This window comes from Physeter macrocephalus, chromosome 11 (genome assembly GCF_002837175.3).
Source record: "Physeter macrocephalus isolate SW-GA chromosome 11, ASM283717v5, whole genome shotgun sequence".
Lineage (NCBI taxonomy): Eukaryota > Metazoa > Chordata > Mammalia > Artiodactyla > Physeteridae > Physeter > Physeter macrocephalus.
In genome coordinates this window covers 142,571,803-142,593,788 of record NC_041224.1, presented here as the reverse complement: position 1 = coordinate 142,593,788, position 21,986 = coordinate 142,571,803, and the positions used below count along the sequence as shown (strand labels likewise).

Sequence of the window (21,986 nt, the reverse complement as noted above, 5' to 3'; positions counted from 1 at the left end):
GGTTCTATCATTTGTTACTAAATATTTCTTAGGAAAGAAGTTTCAGTGCTTCTGGGACAATCTGATTATACTACATATTAAACTGCAAATATCACACAACATTTGAATACGTAAGAAGATTTGAAATAAACTTTACCTGATTATAAAATGTTACTCACCTATAAAGCTATAATCTTAATATCAGTTGTACTATTTAGACACGTAATAAGTTGTACTGTTTAGACATCACAACCATTTATTTGATGTGGAAGTTTCATATTAATGAGGCCAATACTACTAAGTTTGTCCACTTTCAGGACAGTGGTCCTTACCCTTTTTGGGGGTCACAGACCCATTTGGGAATATGGTGAAATCTATGAAACCTCCAATTCGTAAAGAGCCTCTATTCACTTACGCAACAAGTTGATTGAATTTCCTGGGATTTATGGATTCCAGATTAATATTCTCTTATCATCAGTAACACAGGGGTGATTTTAATATTCTAGACATGTTGGTGACAATCTATAAAACAAATGAAGGGAAAATGGACCATGTGTGAACAGATCATATTCAAGTTGGAAATCTAATCTGAGAGAATGACCTTAGTTAGAAATCCAATCAGAAAAAAAAATGGCACCTTATTATAAAATAAGGGTCAAGTGTACAGTGGATATTTATTGAAAAGACTGATTGACCAGAAGTTCTGGGCAAAGGCTTCTCACAATATAGTCTATATGACTCCAACAAAATTAGGAAAGGTGCTTGTTTAAAATGCATATTCCTCGGCCCCATATTTGGCCAACTAAATTGGCATCTCCTGTGATGGGAGATGGCATCCTACATCACAGCTGAACAAAATTCCAGGTGATTCTAATACACAGTTAAGATTGTCTCTTACATGCTCATTCTTAACGCTTATCTTATGTCTTTTGCAAAGCACTTTATATTAGTATTGTTAGGCAGTCAATGTGGATGCAGATCTTACATAAACATCCAGAAAACGCTTTTGATAACTCCAGTTTGGATAGTGGATGTCATCAGGGAGAGAGCCCTTGGAAGGCAGCTGCAAACAATTGTCACTCCGCTGCACTTACCATCAGAGTCAGGCCACTTTAGATTGGCCCATCACATTGTTTCATTTTTTGGTACTTAGTCATTTGTTACAATAAAAATTAAGTTACAGGGAAGGAACACTGTGACAGGATAATGGACTCCTGCTCAGAAGAAACCAGCCTGCCTCCAATTCATCACGGCATTTATAGTGCATTAGAAGACATTACAGTGACAACATCATTCCTTTGGGGCAGGAAGAAAAACCAGATTGAGTGGAAAAGAGGGAATTTACTTCATGAACTTGGCAAACGTGGAATAAAAATAGAATCCGGGGTGGTTTAAATTGCCATGTTCAGCAAAGGACAAGGGAAAAGCTAACCATCTCTGAAACTAACATTCCAATATGTTAAAAAAAAATTAGCTTAGTTCACCTTGCATCACATGAGCAGTGTGTGGGTTAAAATGAAATGGTTGCCTAAGGAATAACAGAGAGGCATGGAGAAAATGGGCAAAGTTAAGGCAATTTAAAATGATTAAAGCCGACAAAATATTTTGCAAATATAAAATCCTGGAGAGAAGCTTAATAATAATATTTGTCCAATGAACTGAGCCAAAGATATCTATATTGTCTAGGTATTTTAATTGGAGGCCTGAAGTATCATTATAAAATCATAAGAAATCTATGTCTATGTTCTCATAAAAGTAAAAATGGTTGTTTGATGTTAGAAAGCAGTGTTGTGAAAAGTAGGAGCTAAAGGAATAGCACTGGGTAGGCAAGTCTGGCAATTTAGACCTGGGAACTTAATAACTTTATAGTATTTTTACTATTAAACCCACACTATGTTAAGCCTGGGAAAAAATGAGAGGGCACCAGGCAACTTGGTATAATGGAAACAGTGTCTTCATTCTGTGATTTTTTTAAGGTAACATTTTTCTAAACTATGCTTTTTCTTAAGGCAACTTTTTTCCCATAGATCTCAGATCTTTTTTGGGGGGGGGGGTGAGGGGGGATTCTGGTTTTCTCTTAACAAAATCTTTAATTCACTTAAGAATCAATTTGAACGAAAGTTCTGTGTGGTCTCATTTTCTTTCCCTGTCAATCTGTGTTATTTCCAGGGTGAAAGGTAATTTTGACCATAAACATGGTTCCCATCACACATTTCTAATTTTAACCTATTTGTCTCCATTTGATTTACACTGGGTCTAGAGCAAATTAACTATTGTGAGCTTTTATTGAAAATTAATTAGGTGGCTAAAGTGCCCATGGCAGACTCTGCCAGTGCATGTTTCTCTCTGGGTCGCCAGCCTTCTCCAGTCAAAACACCTAGCAACTTAATAAATCCATAAAACGAATGATATAATTAGTTCCAGAGTGGAACTCAATCTCTTTGAAATCAGATGCTTTCTTCTAGTGCTGAAGGGCCATGCTATAGCCAGCATTTTATGGTATCAGGGGATTTTCCTGGGGGTAAAAAGTAGCTCACTGGAGCTGAATCACCTCACATGACTTCACAATAGTAATCCTTGTGGTACCAAATATAGCTGCATCTCTGATCTGACTCCTCAGTCAAAGCAAGGAGAAAGAGGGAAGCTGGGCTTACAATACTGTAAAGATAAAAAATATGCTACCCAGGTTGGAAAAGAGACCCCATGAGTGTGTGTGTGTGTGTGTGTGTGTGTGTGTGTGTGTGTGTGTGTGAAAGAGAGAGATCTTATACTTAAGAAAAGCCAGGATGTAAATGTGATTTATTGTAAATAGTTCCACAACATTAAAATGAGTTTTTATTTTCGATGTATTCTGCTTCAAAGAAGAGCTCTGTGGGCTCATAAAAATGCAGAGAACAAATAGGGGCCTCTAAGTCCAATTTATATGCCATGCCCACTGTGCACTGAGACACATATAATCTGTAAAATGTCAGCTTCAAAGTCCCACCGAGATCGGTGTTAACCCTGACCTCTGGCCTCACTGCCTCTGGCTGGGCCTGTGTGCTTTCTTTACCAGCTGTTTTAGATAAATGTGTTCCCTTTTTAAGAGATTGTCTCAGTGTTTTTTATATGAATAGTGGTAATATTATTAACTCTCACTGGAGAAACCACCTTTTCTAAGAGGGCTTTACAGAGGAACCAATCATTTCATGCCCCATGCAGAGAGGAGTGGATTAATAAATATGTCATTGTACTGAAAATGTTTAAACAACACTGGGAGAAAAGAGCAAGGCACACAACAAAAGGAAAGCATATTAGTAGTGTTTCCTGTCAAAATACACAGAGGAAGCACTTTATTTGGACCATTTTCTCCATAAAGAGACATGGTGGGCCAAAATAAACACAGTGAAGGAATCTGGTTTATCCCACTTTGGAGATTGGAGACCGTCAGCTCAAACAAAGTTATGAGACCAAAACCAGGTTTTCTCTCTTGAGGCTGCTAAGTAAAGCCATTGACAGAGGCAAGCAGCTAGACCTAGTGGATCAATATTGCACAGTTAAGTGGTACATACAGTTCCTTACAGGGTTGAGCAGAACAACTCACTAATTAGGATCAATAAGCAGAAAATTCGGAGTAACATATGTAAAATTTTCATGTAGAGGATTTACCTAAGCAAGACTATAAACAAAGGTTTCAGTCGGAGTCTGGGGATGTTTTTCCATTTCAACAGAACAAAGTAGATCCTGACAATGTTTACCGAGTGCTTCCTGGACACAACGGAGTTCTTGATGGAGAGTGAGTTTAAAGACACAGAAAAAGTAGACTTTCTACTAGACTAAAGAATTGACTTTCCAGGATCAAAACGCCAGTCAGACTTCACAGAGATGACTGTTGTCGTCAGGAAGACTGAGCATAAATGGAGATGATGCTCACGATGGAACGTGGTGACGTAGGCTGAGCTTCACCGAGGGTGATGCGCCGTGAAATCAACTCTGATGAACAACTGGTCAGACCCAGGTTAGCAAACGGGAAAGGATGCTATGCTGTAGCTGTTGCTGAGGGAGACAGAAGACAGAAGGGACACAGGAGAAAAACGGACCACCTTTTGGTGTGAAGCATTCATTGTGACCCACCTGAAGAGAGGAAGTGGAAGCGGGGTGTCCATTTCATTCATTTAATTCATTCTTGGTCAGCTTTTACCAGCTGTCAGTGTCTCTCATCTAGAAAACCTGGCTGCTATCCATTTTGACGAGTCTTGGAACTATGGTTTGCAATGTGTTCAAAATTTAAGATGATGACAGAAAACATTACAAAACCCTGAAATTATCACACCCCCTTTAAAGCCACATGAATTTGAAATAGGATCTCAATTTCTCACCATTAAACTTTATGTACTAGGACAGTTTGGGATTCTTTCATGTGTAGAGACTGACATAATTTAGACTGAATAAGCCACAATTAGTATTTTTTTAACATGAAAAAACTCCTCAGAATAGATAAGACTGTCGAAATCCACTAAAGAAATCACTTTGAAAGGGTGGATATGCTCCCTCTAGGATATCGTATCATTAGTAAATTTGGCACTCCCAAATGTGTTACCCAAAAGTATTAAGTCTACACCAGGTAAGAAGGTTGTTTTTGAAATTGATCCTGCAGAATTGTCCCTTTAAAGTGGCTGCTTTCATGAACCAGCCAGTATTTATATATTATTATAAAGATAATACCCTTACTTACCTCACAAGGGTGTTTTGAGAATTAATTAATGTTTGCCAAGTACTTTGAGCTCTGTAGATGAAAGGTGGGGTGGAAATGCTAAGAAGTAGTATTATTTTCATCTGTATTTGAACTTGCCTCTTATAAGACAATCTTTTTTTTTTAAGATAATGATCTCTCCTTTGGGGAGAAAAGGCAAAAATTGCCTGATTCACAATCAAACCCTCATAAGGAGGTCAGGTGTGATTATGAGGATTTGGCCTACAGAACAGATTGAAGTGGATGGCAAACTTCAAAAGTCTGTATTCCCAAATCCCAAGACCTCTCCTGGCAATCCAGCAAGTGTCAAGTTCATCCTGTCATCCCTGCCGAGATATGGCCAACTGCAAAGGCCGGGACCAGTTGGGTATTTACGTGGTATATAAATAACACCCCAAACCCTTTCAATTAACCCCTTTCCTGCTGGGTGTCTGTGAGGTCCGCAATCCAATTACTGAAGGGAAAGATGCTCCCTTAATCCTACCAAGAGGTTGAAGGACAATGCTGAGAAATTGGTTTGGTTAAACCAGTTGGATAATTGGCTTGAAAGGAATTGATTTTACTCTGTTCTGTGTCTTCAAATCTAACTCTTAATCCTGGTCAGTGCGGGAGAATGGTTGCCAAAGATCTTGACAAGCGCTTTTGAGAGTGTGTTGGACTGCAATGAGGAAGGAACAGTACAAATCTCAGGATCCTGAAGAACTCAGAAATTTCTCCCCTTTTCCCTACAGAGCATGCCCTTCTCACAGGCAGAGGATGGATCTTTGTTATCAGAATCTCTTCCAACACCTGGCAGGTACAGAACTAGTGAAGGAGGAACAGATGTTGCATGGATGATGGGTCGGGAGAGCCTGTCTACACCAAGAAGACCAGAGTCCATCCTTAAAACTGGTTTAAAATTCCCTGAAGGCTTCTAACCCTGTCCTTCGCCGGAGACGTTCATAGAGCCGGAGAAACTAAAATCAACTGATTTTTATTCTTGCCCCAAATTAAAGGCTTACCTACCATCAATGACTTCCCTCTCAAAAACTGACATATACAATTGCCCATCTTTCAGTGTGTTTTTGTTTTCTAAATCATGATTTTTCTGTATCTTCATCTCTAAGATTAAACATTTTCATCTAAAGCTAATTGGGATTATCCTGGGGTGTTAGCAGACAGTTTTTAGCATCACTCACTGAATCCTCCCAATAACCTCTTGAAGTGGGCACTATAAACAACCCCATTTTACAGAGAAGGAAACTGAGGCTTAGGAAGTTTAGAAAACTTGCCCAAAGTTGCCTAACTGAGTAGTGGCAGAGTCACATAATGCCGATGTGATTAGGCATTTTTTTTCTTTTTGGCCAAGTCATGCAGCTTGAGGGATCTTAGTTCCCCCACCAGGGACTGAACTCGCACCCTCAGCAGTGAAAGCACAGAGTCCTAACCACTGGACCACCACAGAATTCCCGTGATTAGGCATTTTGACATGAGAGGCAGTGAACTGAAACACCAAGCTCTGTCTTCTCCACGCCCCTAAAACAGAGTGTGTACAGAGGATATTGCAAAGAAGAGCATATTTTAGTGCATCAGGATATATGTCATGTATAAGGAAACCTACTTTCTTTTTAAAAAAGCACTCACCCTCCAAATTAAGGATCTAAGGATTCTGAAAATATCCAAATTACACTGTGGCCAAAGGAAAAAGCTAGGCAAAACGTGTCAAGTTTTATTTGAATGTTTCTGACCCTGTTGACCTATCTCAAACATCCCTTTCCCCAGGCAGTTCTGAAAACTCCGTCTTGAAGTCCACCGTATGCTTTCAGGTTTATCAGAATTACTCCTATCACGAAGTAGATACATTCTTGTGCCTGTGCACAAATAACTTGGAGTCCTGGCAGGCAATTAGATAGAAAAGAAACAGTTCAGCTATTAAGCTGCTTTTAGAACCCGTGCGGAATAGTCGGAGCTCTTAAAAAATCACTTAACGTAAGCATGGACGTGCTGTACAAGTGGCAAACACTCAACTAAGTTTGTTTCTAGAAACCTAAAAAGAATAAGTCTTTCAGGTTTGTTTTTCAATCCAATAAAGTTTAAAAAGATTATTAAGCAAAACATTTTCTTCTCCTCCTCCAAAAGCACCACTTTAAAATATTTTTCTTCTGTTTTCCCGTGTTAGTCCTGTGCTGTGCTAGTTTGTCCTCATTCATCCAGCAGGGGTCACTCTTGTCCACCGTACTCTTAAAAGGCATCCTTGCTTGTCTGCCCTGTTTGTCACCAGGACCTTTATTCCAGGCAGCAGAATGAAGAAATATCAGACACCAGGCCTGAGAGATTGAGGAGAAAAGAATCTGTGGTTTTGGAGGTGGGATTGCAATGTTGGGGAAATGGATGCTTTAATAATGACTCTGTGTATGAACAGTAGGCTTCAAGTCTGTACTTCGAACTTCTCAAAGAAATAAATTGGTCAGTTCTTAACACAAAATGATTAGCCTTAGCTCACTCTTGCTGTTAAACCTGAGTATATGCTGTGTCTCTTTTCTGTGTGTCATTATCAGGCTGGTAAGTAGGGAAAGGGGAGCGGAGCTGCGTGTACTTCCATTCGTCCGGGCCATTCTCAGCCAGATACTTCCTCGGGGTTTAGACTGGCCTCAGTGATCACTCACACCTAATAGAGCAATGACTGTCTAATCCGTAGTGATTATCCAGTCTTGGGTGGAAGTTAGTCTTTAGCTGCAGCAGCTTCCTCCTGCAGGAATTCAGGGCAAGTTCACACAGGCCATTCAGACCAGATCCTGAGTCTGTGGGTGCACGTGAAACGGGCACTGGGGAAGCCATGGTCTTCCTACCTCCCCACTTCAGGGCCTTCTCCTGAGGCCACATGGGCAGACCAAGCAGGAAACAGCTTGACATGGCTAGGTTCTGATACTGGGGAAGGCACGAGTGGGGTTCTAATACTGAGGAAAGTGGTCTGTCGAGGATGGGCTGCATCAATAAAGACATGTCGAAAATAAAGCATCCCTTGTGATTACACCTCTCAGTAACCAAACACCGATATTTAAATCAAATATTTAAAAGACTCACTTTTACTCTGCTTCCTCTGTATCTTTTTCTTTTTAGTGTGCTAGACTTAAAAGAAATACACCTTAATTTTTAGAGCAGTGTTAGGATCATAGCAAAATTGAGTGGAAAGTATGGAGAGTTTCCAGATACCCCCTGTCCACGCTTGCATGCCTTTCCCCACTATCAACATCCCACAGAAGAGGGTACGTTTATTACAACTGATGAGCCTACACTGATATGTCATGATCACCCAGAGCCCATAGTTTACATTAGGGCTCACTCTTTGTGTTGTACATTCTATGGGTTTTGACAAATGTATAATGTCATATATCCAGCACCGTAGTATCTTACAAAACAGTTTCACTGTACTAAAAATCTTCTGTGCTCCACTTATTCACTCCTCCTGCCTCAGTATCCCCTGACAATCACTGATCTATTTACTGTCTCCATAGTTTTGCCTTTTCCAGAATGTCATATAGTTGGAATCCTATAGTATATAATCTTTTCAGGCTGGCTTCTTTCACTTAGAAATATGCATTTAAGTTTCCTCCGTGTCTTTTCATGGCTTGAGAGCTCATTCCCTTTTAGCACTCAATAATATTCCATTGTCTGGATGTGCTACAGTTTCTCTAACCGTTCACTTACTGAAGGGCATCTTGATTGCTTCCAAGTTCTCGCAATTATGAATAAACCTGCCATAAACATCTCTGGACAGGGTTTTGTGTGGACATAAGTTTTCAACTCATTTGGGTAAATACCAAGTATAGCAATGACTGGATGAAATGATAACCTCAATACCTTTTCCTCGTGGTCTTCACAATTGTTGTGTCAACATCCTACCTTCAAAATTACACAACAGGGAAGTAAATGTGATTGCCTAGGGAGACATTGGAACTAGCATAAGGTAAGGGACCAGAACTGACCCTGGAAGCACCCCAAAACTTAGAGGTTCGAGAGGATTCCAAGTCAAAAAAGAATGCTGGGAAACAGACAAGTAACGTAGGAGGGATGTCATTTACATGATCTTGATCGCAAAGAGAAGAAACCATTCCAAGAGGAGGGTCCTGGCCAACTACGTTGACTGCTGAGAGCTCAACACGTGGCTGCCGAAGATTTGCTGGATTTGAGGAGTCCAGGATGCGCTGACCTGCTGACGCTTGCCTGCGGACTGAGGTTAACAAGTGTGTCTGCACCAGAACACTGCCACTCTTTTCCTTTTCAGGGTACGGGGAGGTGTATTCCACAACAGAAAGAGCCCAATCTTCAACTAGGGCCACCTGCCGGCATGTCCAAAAGGCTCCGCTCCCAGTTAGAGCAAGAAATCCCAGAAGATGTCTGCTGTGGGATACATCTGGAGCCACCACAGCTGTTCTGCCATGATGACCAAATCACGCTTTGTGACAAGTACTTCAAGTCCCAGGAGCACAAGAATCAGGTGGTGTATGGAGTACAAGAGGCTGCTGAGAATTTTAGGAAGTTATTCCAGGAGATATTGAACACATTGAAGGAGAAACTTGAAGCAGCTGAAAGCATATTGGCTGATGAGCAAGAAAGAATGGTGATGATGCAGGAAGAAGAGCAGAATTTTAAAGTGATGATTGAGTCTGAATATAGGATAAGGTTCCGACTGATGATTGAAGAAAACAAAGTGAACTTCCAGAGCCTGCAAGGTTGCAGATTCAACCTGAACTTGAGAGAAGCCAATCAAAACCAACTGATGGAGTTTGCCACAGAGCTAAAGGAGAAGTTCCAGGAAATACTACAGAGACTGAACCATCTGTGGAGAGAGAAAATGAATAAACTCAAGGAGAGTGAAGTCAGTCTCTCTGAACAGATCTGCAGCCTCCAAAAATCACTGCAGAGCTAGAGAAGAAATGTGGGCAATCTACCTCAGCGTTGCTCCAGAATGCAAGGTATTCTTTGGAAAGGAGTGAGTCCCTACTGCTTCAGTGTCTAGAGCCCGACTGAATCACAGAGCTGAGTTTATGCCAAATAACAGGAATGAGCAAAATGCTAAAAGTGCTGCAAAGACCTATAACTTTGGACCCTAAAACAGCTCATCCCTGTCTGGTCTTACCTGAGGATCTGAGAAGTGTGAGACTCAGAAATGTGCAGCAGGATGTACCCGGTCACCCAGAGAGATTTGACTTCAGTGCCACCATGTTGGGTGTGGAGAGCTTCACCTCAGGGTGGCGCTACTGGGAGGTGGGCGTGGAAAAGGCAACACAGTGGCAGCTGGGCATACACAGAAGCTCTGCCAGCAGAAGTGCTTCTGGAGATAAGGTCTTATTCACAGGATCCATGGTGGGAACTGATTATACTTTCTGGGCCTTTCCCCCTTTCAACAGGGTTTCCGGGCTTCCCTGGTGGCGCAGTGGTTGAGAGTCCGCCTGCCAATGCAGGGGACACGGGTTCGTGCCCCTGTCCGGGAAGATCCCGGGAAGATCCCACATGCCGCGGAGCGGCTGGGCCCGTGAGCCATGGCCGCTGAGCCTGCGCGTCCGGAGCCTGTGCTCTGCAACGGGAGAGGCTGCAGCGGTGAGAGGCCCGCGTACCGCAAAATAAATAAATAAAAAGGGTTTCCTGAGAGAGCAAATGCACAGAGTTGGAGATTTCCTGGACTATGAGTATGGGCAGATATCCTTCTATGATGTGACAAAGAGGTCCCTCATCTATAATTTCTCTTATCTCGCCTTCCAAGGAGCCCTCAGGCCTATATTTTCTCTTTGTATCCAAATGGAAGCATGAATTCAGACTCTCTGAGCATCTGCCTCCCTCATGTTTCTTCTTGTAATGGTACTCTTAGCCCTCAATCTTCTTTGGTGTGAAATCTAAGACCACAAGAGGCAAGAATGTTACAAGCATGACTTTATATAAATTATTTTACAAAGTAATCCAATAAAAGATTTTTAGCACTTGAAAAAAGAAATTGCACAACAGATGCTTTCTCATATTTGGAGTTTGCATCTGGGTGGATGACTGCTCCCTGATTCTACCATCAACTTCTGGAGAAGGGCCCTGTGTCTGAGCAGCAATTGTCAGAGGAGAAGCGGCTGTGCAGAGGAGGCTGCAGGCACCACTGATGCCTCTTCAGCTGGAGACAAAAGTGGGGAGATGTGGTTTATCCAGAATTAGACTAAACCGTATATGATGAAATACACTGCTTTGTAATGCTGGGGTTTCCAATTGCCACTGAATTCAATTAGTTTCAACTTCACATTCAAGGGGGCAGGGAAGAAAATACTGTGTTGCAAGGGTGGTGGTGGTGGTGTGTGTAGGGGGCCTTTAACAAATAATTTGGTGTCAATTTTGAGTCCCAGCATTGGATACTTGTCAAAAGGAGCTGGAATTTCTGAGGTATGTCCTTGCTCTTTTTGACCCCATGGACTTTCCTTGTTTAGACCCCCAGGTGGTGCCAATGGTTTCGGTGTTGGTGAGCTGCTCTGTAGATTGAGGGCCATTAGCCAACAAACTCTGGCCCTCCATTGCGCCTTCGACAGGTTGTATGATGCCAGCCAATATCTTTGCTTTGTTTACACTGCTGAGGTCTCTCTATCACTAACAACCTTTTTATGACTGACAGTTGTTTGGTTTGCAGCAAATAGTTTTCCAAAAAATAAACCAACTCCAGATTATTTTGATGGTTGTGATAACATGCTGAATGTAAAAATGGACATTTTCCAGTAACTCCAGTGGGTGATCTCCAGTTGAATGGATGAAGCTGCAGTCTAGATATGGTCCAACCCACCATTCCAGGAGCCCTAGAGAATACCAGGAAGATAAAGATATCTACAGTATATTGATTTTAGAGGATAAATAATGTTGCCAGAGGCTATAGCTTGTGAGAAATGAGGTATGTTTGACCCACTTCATTTAGCGCTCCCATTTCTTAGAAAGAGATCCCAATCCACACGAGGTAATCCTGTAGCTACACAATTGTGAAGCGATACACACTAAGTGATTATGTCTCCACTGAGCGGTTGATTACCTGTATTTTAAAGCCACTTTAGAATTATAGAAAGAATAAGACCCATAGGAACGTGGAGGTCAGCCTATTAAGGCTGGCGCTTCCAAATGATCTCTACTATTGTCTTCAGGTAACTGTGTCACTTTACTTCTTCTATTAGAGGGTATTTTAAGCCTCCCTAAGTCAGATGTTCTATGGTTTATTTTTCTATTCTTTCCAATTATTCCACCAAAACATTCTTTAATCAATTGGCTTTCAAAATTCTTTGATTTTTCATTTATAAATCAATTCTTAAGGGTCTGAGGTATACGTGGAATATATAGAGAGATCTAGCAACAGTAATTAAATACCTATACAGGTTGTACTCCTATAATGATTTTTTAAAAAAATCTAATGCCCAGGGAACTTTGCTTTGGAGGAGTGCTTTCTTTCTGGCAAGTCATCATTTAGTTTAGCTCATCAAATAGTTTTTAATGGCAGCTCCTGCTGGATGCTGCATTAGGAGGATGAATTTGTGAATAAGACACAGTCTCTGCCCTTATGGGGTTCCCAGTGCCAGCGGCGAGCTGGGACATTTCAGTGTGATGTGGGAGTGCTGTGATGGAGGGTGGTCAGGGTGATAGCATCTCTGCATCTCAGCCTGGAGGTCTTACTCCTGAGACGCTTCTCCAAACAACCAGTAGGAGTCAGGCAGGTAGACGATAGGGGCAGAAGACCCAGAAAAGGAGCTCACGCATCTTGGATGACATGAGCAAAAGTACTGACGTGGCTGGTACCTGAAGGGCAAGGAGGAGACTTGAAAAGAGATGAGGCTGCGGAAGTACCTGGGAGTCCACCATGGGGTTTGCAGTCTACACTGTAGGTAATGTGGAGTCGTGGCAGGATTTTAAGCAGGATTTCTTTTTTTTTTTTTTTTTTTTGGCCACACCACGCGGCATGAGGGGTCTTAGTTCCCCAATCAGGGATCGAACACACGGCCCCTGCAGTGGAAGCACTGGAAGCGCGGAGGCTTCACCACTGGACCACCAGGGAAGTCCAGGGGATTTTTATTTTTTTAAGATAGAATATTTTGATGATTACGCGGAGGACTGTGGCTTGGAGAGAGCAGGAAAGTCATTGAGGAGGTTTGGTAAAAAGTGCAGGATGGAGATGAGGGCCATGGCTTCATGACTCCTAAATAAGCTTAACGGGAGAATGCTTTTCAAGGCAGATATGTTGCGGTGCATCCCATACTTGTCCAGTGGATGACAGCGCTTTGGGAGGGCGGAAGACCTAGTGCACCAGGTGTATCCGTTCTCCTCTGGAAGCTCCCCCTCATCCCTGAGCATCCTCAAGATCAGAGGCCACTACTGGGTGTGATTTTGGAAACAGAGACAGCTCCTTCTTTCCCCCCTGCCATATCTGCTCACTGATGCTGGAAAACCCTTTAGGACAAGGATTAAAAATAAGGTACCCACACGACCGCTAACTTTTCTTTCATACTTATTAGGTTTGGGGTGCTAAAGAATCTGAGCAAGGTAATAGATTGCATAATCTGTCAGATCCTGTGCTGGATCCGGATTTCTTTTGCCCCTCCAGATGGATTATCTGCCCTTCTATGGCCTATTCCGTGCCCCCAGGAGGCTGGCTGCTGTAGGCAGCCCCACCAGATTCTCTTGCTGAAGCTCCTGCCGGATTCTCATAAGGGCTCCACCACCCCTGGCCCCTTGGTTTTGGGGTGGGAGTAGCTCGCTGCCGGTAAGAGTCACTGAGTGCTCCCCCAACCTCTCACCACTGCCCTTTACCAGCCTATGCTTGGCTAAATAACAACTTCATTTCACTCTCCTCAGTTAATAACTCTTTTGAGAGTTTCCTGCTATTCCCCTGCTGATACAGTTCCTTTCCTGTGTTTGCACTTTGGTAGGGATAGGACACTGAGTTCCTGAGCATGAGGGTAACCATGGAAAAAGGAAGAGATCAAGAAAGGATTCTGGGGTCATAGAAGACCTCCTTCACACCTATCATAGGGCCGCCTGGCTGCCCATCTGCTTATGCTGTCTGAGGAAAAGCTGGCTTCACAGATCTAGTTTGAATTTATATTTTAAAAATCCTGAATTGACTTGTAACCTCCAATCTGTAATTCATAACCACTCCATCAATAGGTATTTCTTGTCTAAGCGTGTAACTTAGCAGACTCATCATAGGGAGGGAAACCAGAAACATACAGATGTCGTCTTAAGTTGGGCGTGTAAAAGAGTCTTCAAGGGTTAAGAAACAGCCACACGCTGCGAGGCAGGTACAGTAGGTTTACCAGAGGTTTTCTTTTGTGCTTCAACAATAAAGTGGTTGGTGGTCTGCTGGCTACAGCCTGTTACACATTCCTTGCTTTTATTAGGATAACCATAAGCCTCGAAGACCCACCCTGATGTCAGTGGCAGGTTTTATAGAACACTCACAAGTTTCTTCTTGTTGTATTCGGGGGTATATAAAGTGTGCAGCATAATAGGTTACAGGTTGGAAGACCAGTTCAGGGCCTACAAAAGTCCCAATTCCTGATGTGAATATTTAATACCTCCTCATTACAGGAAAAGGTTGACTACCAGATGCTGGTTACCGGGCTCCATAGCCCACTAAAGCTTTGAGTTCCTCCAGGAGCGAGGGTGGGTTTTGGCAGCTTCCCCTGCCCTTCAAATAACCTGGAGGTCAGGACAGGTCCAGCTGATGTAGGAACCCTGGAGAGGAGGATTGGCTGGAAGCATCTCGTCTGTTATTCAGCGGCCAAGTGGTGAATTACTTCCAATACCGTGATTTCCTGAGATGATAGAGCACTGTGGTTTAAACAATTATTTTAAATAAACTCAAAAGCATCGTAACAAACGTAGACTCCAAGTTGGTGTGTTCACATCACTAAGACAGCGTTTCCGGATGTACATTTTTGGAGGTCCCTGTGATCATCCCCTGAACTCCAACTGCAGTTAATTGGCATGGCAGTGACCCAGCCCTGCACTCCTGAGCAGAAAAACACTCTCACAATTTGTCAGGTTCTAGATGCTGTCATTTATCCAGCTGTGTTTTGACCGCAGCCGGTCTGGGAATTGCATCGTTTTGCATTTCCACGGCACATGGAGGTTTCTTGACAGAATGCTCACAGGCTGCCTCCTGCCTCAACTCCCCAGGGTGGTGGGAAGAAGGGTCCTTTGCTGCCCGGCTTCCACCATCTGCTGCTATTGTGCCAGGCATGCCCCATGGCCTTGGACTGACAGGGGACCCGGGCTGCCGTGTTGAGCTCCTGTCACTGTCCCAGGCTCCCTGTAAAAGGGAAGCTAATGTTTCAATACTGGGTAAAAACACTTTCACCCAATATTTTCATATATAGGGTGAATCTATTGAATTGGCCTTAAAAAATCTAAATCCAAGAACTCCTAAACTATAGATAACAAATGATTTGAAATACCTTTGTTGTTATTTTTCTTTTAAAAACAATTTTCCAAAATGGAAATAGCTATTTGTTACTATTCTGCTTAAAACCCTGGCTTTCGATTTCCTCTTAAAATCAAATGCAAAGACCAATTAACATGATCTCGAGGCCGTGCTTGTTGCTGCCCTTGCCTCAGCTGAATTTCTTCCTTCTCCCAAGCTGTAACCACTCTGGCCTCCTTTTAGCTTCTTGAACTCACCAAGCCTCAGGGTCTTTGCACGTGCTAATCTCTACACCTGGAATATTCTCCTCTTTCTTTCCTACTCCCCTCCCCCCTTCAGATTTCAGTTTTAATATTATTTATTCAGGGAAGCCTTCCCAGACCCTAGCTTAGGTCAAGTCCCTCTTGATTTCATAGTCCCCTAGACTTCACTATTGGGCCTATTGCCATTGGAAGCAATGAATTATTAGTGTAATTACTTATTTAATGTCTTATTCCCTTCTAGACTGTAGACATCAGGAGATAATGGATGCTGTATTCTCAACACCTAGCGGAGTACCTTTCATACAGACAAATGTCTAATTGTTGAATTAATTATTTAAATGATGCATACTTATTACAAAACAAATTATCGAAAGTGAAGAAAATGTAGAGAAGAAAATAAAAATAATCTGTATCTCTACTATTAACATTTCAGTGTATTTCCTTATGTCCCTTTTTTAAAAAAACAAACATTTGTGGTATGTGGATAAACATGACCAGCTGAAAGCTGGATCCTATGGACATTTAGAAAAGTCTTAAAATGCACCAGGCTCCTGGTGTTCAAAACTGATGTCAGGGGCGGGGGGAGAGTTTGAGCAGGGATATCACCATTCATGGTCTCTAAGGCTGGGGAGGGATTAAAAAGCAGCTCCTGGGAGCAAGTTCTGGGATCTTCCTACCAGATTTCACTGTCACTTTAAGAATATTTATTTAGGCTCTTTTAGTAAAGTAACAATTTCTTAAATATTTGGAAACATGTCCCTTCACTATTTAATTTTTGTTGCTGTTGTTGTTACTCTTCCCGTAATTCATATTATAGGGAACGTTGTCCAGAGGTGCGGTACCAGATTGCCCATTCCCAGCTCTTTCGTAAAAGGGGAAGTGTCTGGAAATACACTGGGAGCAAAGGGACAATCCCCATTCCCAGAAAATGGCATGATTTCTTTGTCCCCCCTCTCCTGACCCCCCACCAGCGTTACCACAGTTTATCGTGTAGAATCTGTTTCTATTGATGGGCTAAGTCCACAGAGCAGGTACTGTTGTTACGCCCATTTTATAAGTGAGGAGATATGATGTAAGGAGGTCACAGAACTTGCCCACGGCCACACAGCTAGTCAGCGGCTGGGTCAGGCTTACAACCCCAGTCGGCCTGACTCCAAAGCCCAGGCTTGTGCTGCCCCAGGTGGATCCCTCTAGATTCCACCAAGTATATGAGGGATATGAGTGGACTTCACAGAGCCTTGAAAACCCCCAAGCTTGTATATAAATTTTGTGTGTCTGCACAGGTTTTGTATTGTTTTCTGGGGAGAAGTTCTCTATATTGCATCAGATTTGTTTGGAACAAGAAAAATAAAGATTCATCTGGATTAACAATTACCCTAATATTTGTTGATTGGTTACCAAGTACTGTTCTAAGCACTTTACATGTATTAAATCCTTCAATCCTTGCAATAGCTCTGTGTGACTGGCACTAGTATCCCCATTTTATGATCAAAGAAACTGAGACACAGAGAGGTTGTCACTTGCCCAAGGTCACACAGCCAACTGTGGTGCAGGAATCTTATCCAGGCAATTCCCTCGAGTCTACACGCCTATTTAACCACAGTAAACAAATGCCCTCTTTGCAGATCTCTCAATGTTTTGTGCATTTTCCTCCCCTGAACTTGAGATGTATCTCCCTGTTACTGTATACAATTCATGTAGTAGTTTTTCCTTCCTCCCCTTAAAGCTATTAATAAATTGGTGGTGGATCTTACAATAGAGGACATCCTAGAATAAAAATTAGCAACTCTCCTCAGTAGGATTAATCATATTAGTGATTCACACTGCTGTAAGAACTACCCTAAAAGACTGTCGTCCCTCTGGTATGAAATTTGGACAAGTTCTTCATGCAGGTGGGGTTCTGAATAAAAAGGGAGTCCTTTTGGTGGCGGCAGGGACAGAGAAGTAACTAGGAGGTAAGAGGGGATCCCACTGGCAAATCACTGAGTGTAAGGGGGTGGTCAGAGTTTACATACATCTACTGTGCGCCTGTGAGTGTACACTTCTGTTCTAAATATGGATCGATACACATTTGACTTACATGTATTGATTAAGATGAATGCGATTTAGATGATCTGATACTTTCTCTACACCTTTTGAGATAATGAGGCACAACCTAAATTGAGCCCAAACGGCTTTCAGGTATTGCTGGTATAAGGACTTAAACACACTTCACAGTTCTTCCCTTTACAGGTGGAAAAATAGAGGTAAGAGGGTCGGGCTACTTGTTTGGGGGATTCTGGAGGATTTAATATAAAGCTAAGAAGAGAGTTATGACTTTCCTCTCCCTGCTGAGGAATTAGCATTTTCCTGATTGAGTGACATTGAGACCAAACACTGAAATAACAGAGCCTCAGAGATGAGAATTGAGTCTACCCCAGGGTCCAGATGAGGTGAAAGACAAAACAGGAAGCATATGCGCTTACAGTGGAGTCCTTGGCCAGCACCACGCAGCCTCCGTGGTTTAAGCTGAGTGGGTGTGGGAGAAAGGCCTGAAAAATGCACGCTAGGCTGGCTTTTGAGAGAGGAAGATCTTGTACCTTTCTTTTCTGAATGTTCAAATTCTGGCAGACTCCAACTTTCAGGCCCATTAAAATTCAGGAAGGGAAAAAGGAAAAAATTGAACTAGTTTTCAAAGAAGAAAAAAAGGCAACAAACACACCCACTCTTGCAAAAATAAAATCCCACCCCCAAAAGACCGTTAGGAAAATGTTTTTGAGCTTTAAAAAACAGAAGGGGGTTGGAAGGTCAATGGGACACAGGCCGTGGAATGACTATTAAACGTGGCACTTCCACCGGCGTCCGTGCATGCATGTCTTAACCTTGTTTGATCCTTGGAGAGAAACAGCCCTGTTCCCTCCCCGGAAGAAGGAATAGAACTCATTTCTATCGATGGGCTAGATCCCACTGTGTTAATGTGGTTAGGTGGAGTGTGGGGAACAATTTGCTCTAATTCACTGCCTCAAAATAAGAGCCTCTTGCTCTGGAAGCTTCCTCTCCAACCCACCCGCCCATGCAATCAACAGTCCGGGCCAAATCCTTCCTTCAGTCTCAGATTTCAGTTATATAAGCTGCTCTATCAAACAGACTCCGTCCAATTCAGACCAGGGTAAAAGAGCCATTTACACAAACAGCTAGTGGCTTATGTAACCAGAGCCCAATACACAAATTATGAGAAACCTGCTTACCCATTCAGGTGCCTCAGGTGAACAATGGCCGGCAGACTCCACAGCTCTGGTCTCTGACTAGAGCGGAACTTTGTTCCAATAACTGGACGCCTCCTGAGAGGTCAAGTCTTTCCTGCGGTCTCTCTCCAGGTTAAAGAGCTTCGTTGTATGGTGCACTTTACTCCCCATACCCCGCCCCTTGCAGATTCTTGTTCTTCATAGAGAACGGATTTAGCATTTCTAATATCAGAGTTAAATGGTGGATTTTACTCCTGGTAGTATGAAATTTCCTGATGACAAAAGCCATATAAATTCAGGATTTAAAACTTTGAAGAATACAGAAAAATAAAAAAATTAAATCCACCTGTAATTCCACTACCCAGAGCTAGTTACTTTTAACATTTTGTGTATATCCTTCCAGTCTTTTTTCTAGGCATATCATATATGTAAATACATACATATATGCACATATAATGTACTATATATGTATATACATATTAAAGACATGCATGTATTACAGCCGTGCATATATATATATATATATATATATATATATATAAAATGTTTAAATGAATGATACATTGTTACTCTACTGGCCATTCTGCTTTGAAATCTGCTTTTTGAAGAGGTAAAGCTGTCACTGTTTGCAGATGACATGATACTACACATAGAGAATCCTAAAGATGCTACCAGAAAACTACTAGAGCTAATCAATGAAATCTGCTCTTTTACCCAACAATGACATCGTCATCATAACATTGATCTCATTTTTATCTTCTTTACCTCGGTTGTCCTTCTAATACTCCTGTGAGGTTGGTATCACTACCCTCATATAGCAGCTCAAATTCAAGGCCTCTGAAGCCTGTGATGTGAAGCACTGCCTTATGTCTCACTGCTATTAAATACTTCTCTAAGGAAGGTTTTGAGTGGCTGTTTGTCATTCACATTATATTCTATCTAACCCATCCCCTATTTCAGAGTGTTTAGATAATTTCCATTTGGGGGGCTATTCTAAATAATTCTGTGAGGAACATTCTCTCATATAAATATTTATACTACTATTCCCATAGTATAAAATCCTAGCAATGGAATTTCTGTGTCAAGGATATACCCTTTTTGATGACTTTTTATTATATACTACCAAAATACTTTCCAGAAAGTTGAAATGAATTTATATTCCCATCAGCTACTGCCCAAAACTCTAACCAAAGTCATTTTATAATTAAAAAAAAAAGATTAAAAATGAAAGAAAGTATCTTTCCCAAATTGCCTTCCTTAGGAAAATAAAAATGCATATAGAAAATGTTTGATGACCTTCCTATTCTCTCGTTTACTATTATACCATTTCTAGAAAAAAATCATGGGAGGACTAAAATGTAGCTGTGAGCTGCTAGTAGACTGATGTGATGAATTCACCTTCAGCCCCCAAAATATCAACCCTCCAGTTGTTTTTCCCCTTCCTGTTTCTGCCTGCCCTGCAGACCCCAGCCATAGCTTCTGATTGCCAGTCCTCCACGGGCTCACGGGAAGAGGTGGCTCTAACGACACAGCAGAAGGGAACTTGCAGAACGGGGAGAAAAAAGGGCTCAGGTTCACTGCTGTCAGCAAAAAGCTCCTATAAACAGAGCAACATATTAAGCCCTTCTGTTAATATGCTGTCTAGACTTGAAAAGATTGCTTTTCTCTCTGTCTTCTAAGCTTCAACTTTTGACCTTGTTTCTGTCCTTGTGCCTGTGCTGGACTCAAGCAATTCTTGTCTCCTGAAGGTTCAACAGTCAGCTTACCGAATTATTGTACTTGTCACCTAAGCTACTGCAGCAACCGGGTGCGGGCACGATCCCTATCAAATGAATGGAAAACTTGACGACACTTGACCCCTGAGGCAGAAAATGCAGGGAGTCCCCCTTCTTCTGGTTTAAGGGTAAAACGATACTCTCCCCAGAAATTGGAGCTGATAATCCCTTTGTTGATTGTGGATGGAACCTTGGAAGGTATTGGAGGGAGGGTTGAGAAGAAGAGTTTATGAGATCCGCACTTGGGGATAGAAACCAGTTCCTAGCAAAATGAATGTGAGTCTTATTTTTGGAATATGTTTTACTCTGGGATGTTTCTTCTTCCCCTCCACGTTCCCAGGGTTCCCAGGGCCCTCATGCTAACAGCTGGTTGCTCAAGTCCCTCTCCAAGATGTAATATTTATTAAGCACTTGCTGTTTGCCAGGCATTCCCATGCACTCCTCTAAGACTTCTCATTTAATCCTCACAACTGCAATCTTACAAGGCAGACAATACCTGCTCATGCGCGGGCAGAGCTGTCTCCCGAAGAACCTCGGAGAGCTCATGAATGCTATCACACCCCCAGGCATCTCGCCCTGTGAACCCTTCCCAGGGGACAGAGGAGGACTTCTGTGCCCCATCACGTCTGAATAAGAATCTCTTATTATTATCATTCCTCTTGTACAAATGGAGAAACTGAAGCAGTAAGAAGTTGTGAAACTGGAAGATCATAACACAAGGGCAGAAGTCAGACTCTTAGAGCCACATGATTAACCAGTGTTCCATGCTGCCAATCAATCTAGATTTTTGTTGTTGTTGTTCTAGACTGTTCTTCTCTGTCATCAAAAAAAAATCATTTGTCCCCTTAATCTATCTGGGCCTTGCAGAGGGGGCTAAATTAATCCAATAAACACATTTAGTCTGCTAATGGCTAATGATGGAACAAAGCATTACCCATCTCAGTGAATGTATAGTTCACTGTTAAAAGACTAGTGGTGGCAGCCAAGGGTATCTGAGAAAGATTTGTTGGTGGGAGGGGATGATGGTAGTAGGAGGTGCTGGGGTGGAGGCTGATAGAATATTCTTGGGTAGGGGACTTCTCTCATTATCAGTCAACGGCTCACTCAGCATACAGGACAAGACAAGCCCTGGGTACACTATTTAGGCCTTTATCAGGAATGACCAAAAGCTCAGCTGTTTGCCTCACAAGAGAGAACTTCAGAGAACTCAGAAGCATCAGCGACAACCATCGTCTGTCAATCACTGCCAAACACCATGCTTTGTGGGAACCATGTAATTCCACAGTCTATCCACAACATCCAGTTTTCTGGCACATTTTTGTGATTAAGGAAAGCAAGAGGAGTATGAGGCAATTGCCCCATACAAATGTGTCACCCCAGCCGGGCATAAACCAAATGAAACAGCACAAACCCACATCAAGTTGTCACATCCTTTCTATTTAATTGACCTACAACATCCTGCAGATACTTTCCTCTCCTAACTCTCTTTGGGGCCAGGGCAGATTGTGGAAGAGAAAAGATGACTTGATGAAGGGTGTGGCCGAGAAATAATATAATCTTTGGCTTGAAGATGTATACTTTGGTCCTGGACAAATGTATTTAAAA

General features: G+C 42.2%; 1 protein-coding gene across 1 annotated transcript; it reads left to right on the top strand.

Annotated features, from left to right (window-relative positions):
* Nucleotides 1-8,868: 8,868 nt before the first annotated feature.
* On the top strand, nt 8,869-9,620 carry LOC102990363 (probable E3 ubiquitin-protein ligase TRIML2). Its single transcript, XM_055088514.1, has one exon. It carries the CDS (start codon nt 9,039-9,041, stop codon nt 9,618-9,620), a length of 582 nt encoding a protein of 193 aa, XP_054944489.1. The 5' UTR covers nt 8,869-9,038.
* The last annotated feature ends 12,366 nt before the right edge of the window (nt 9,621-21,986 follow it).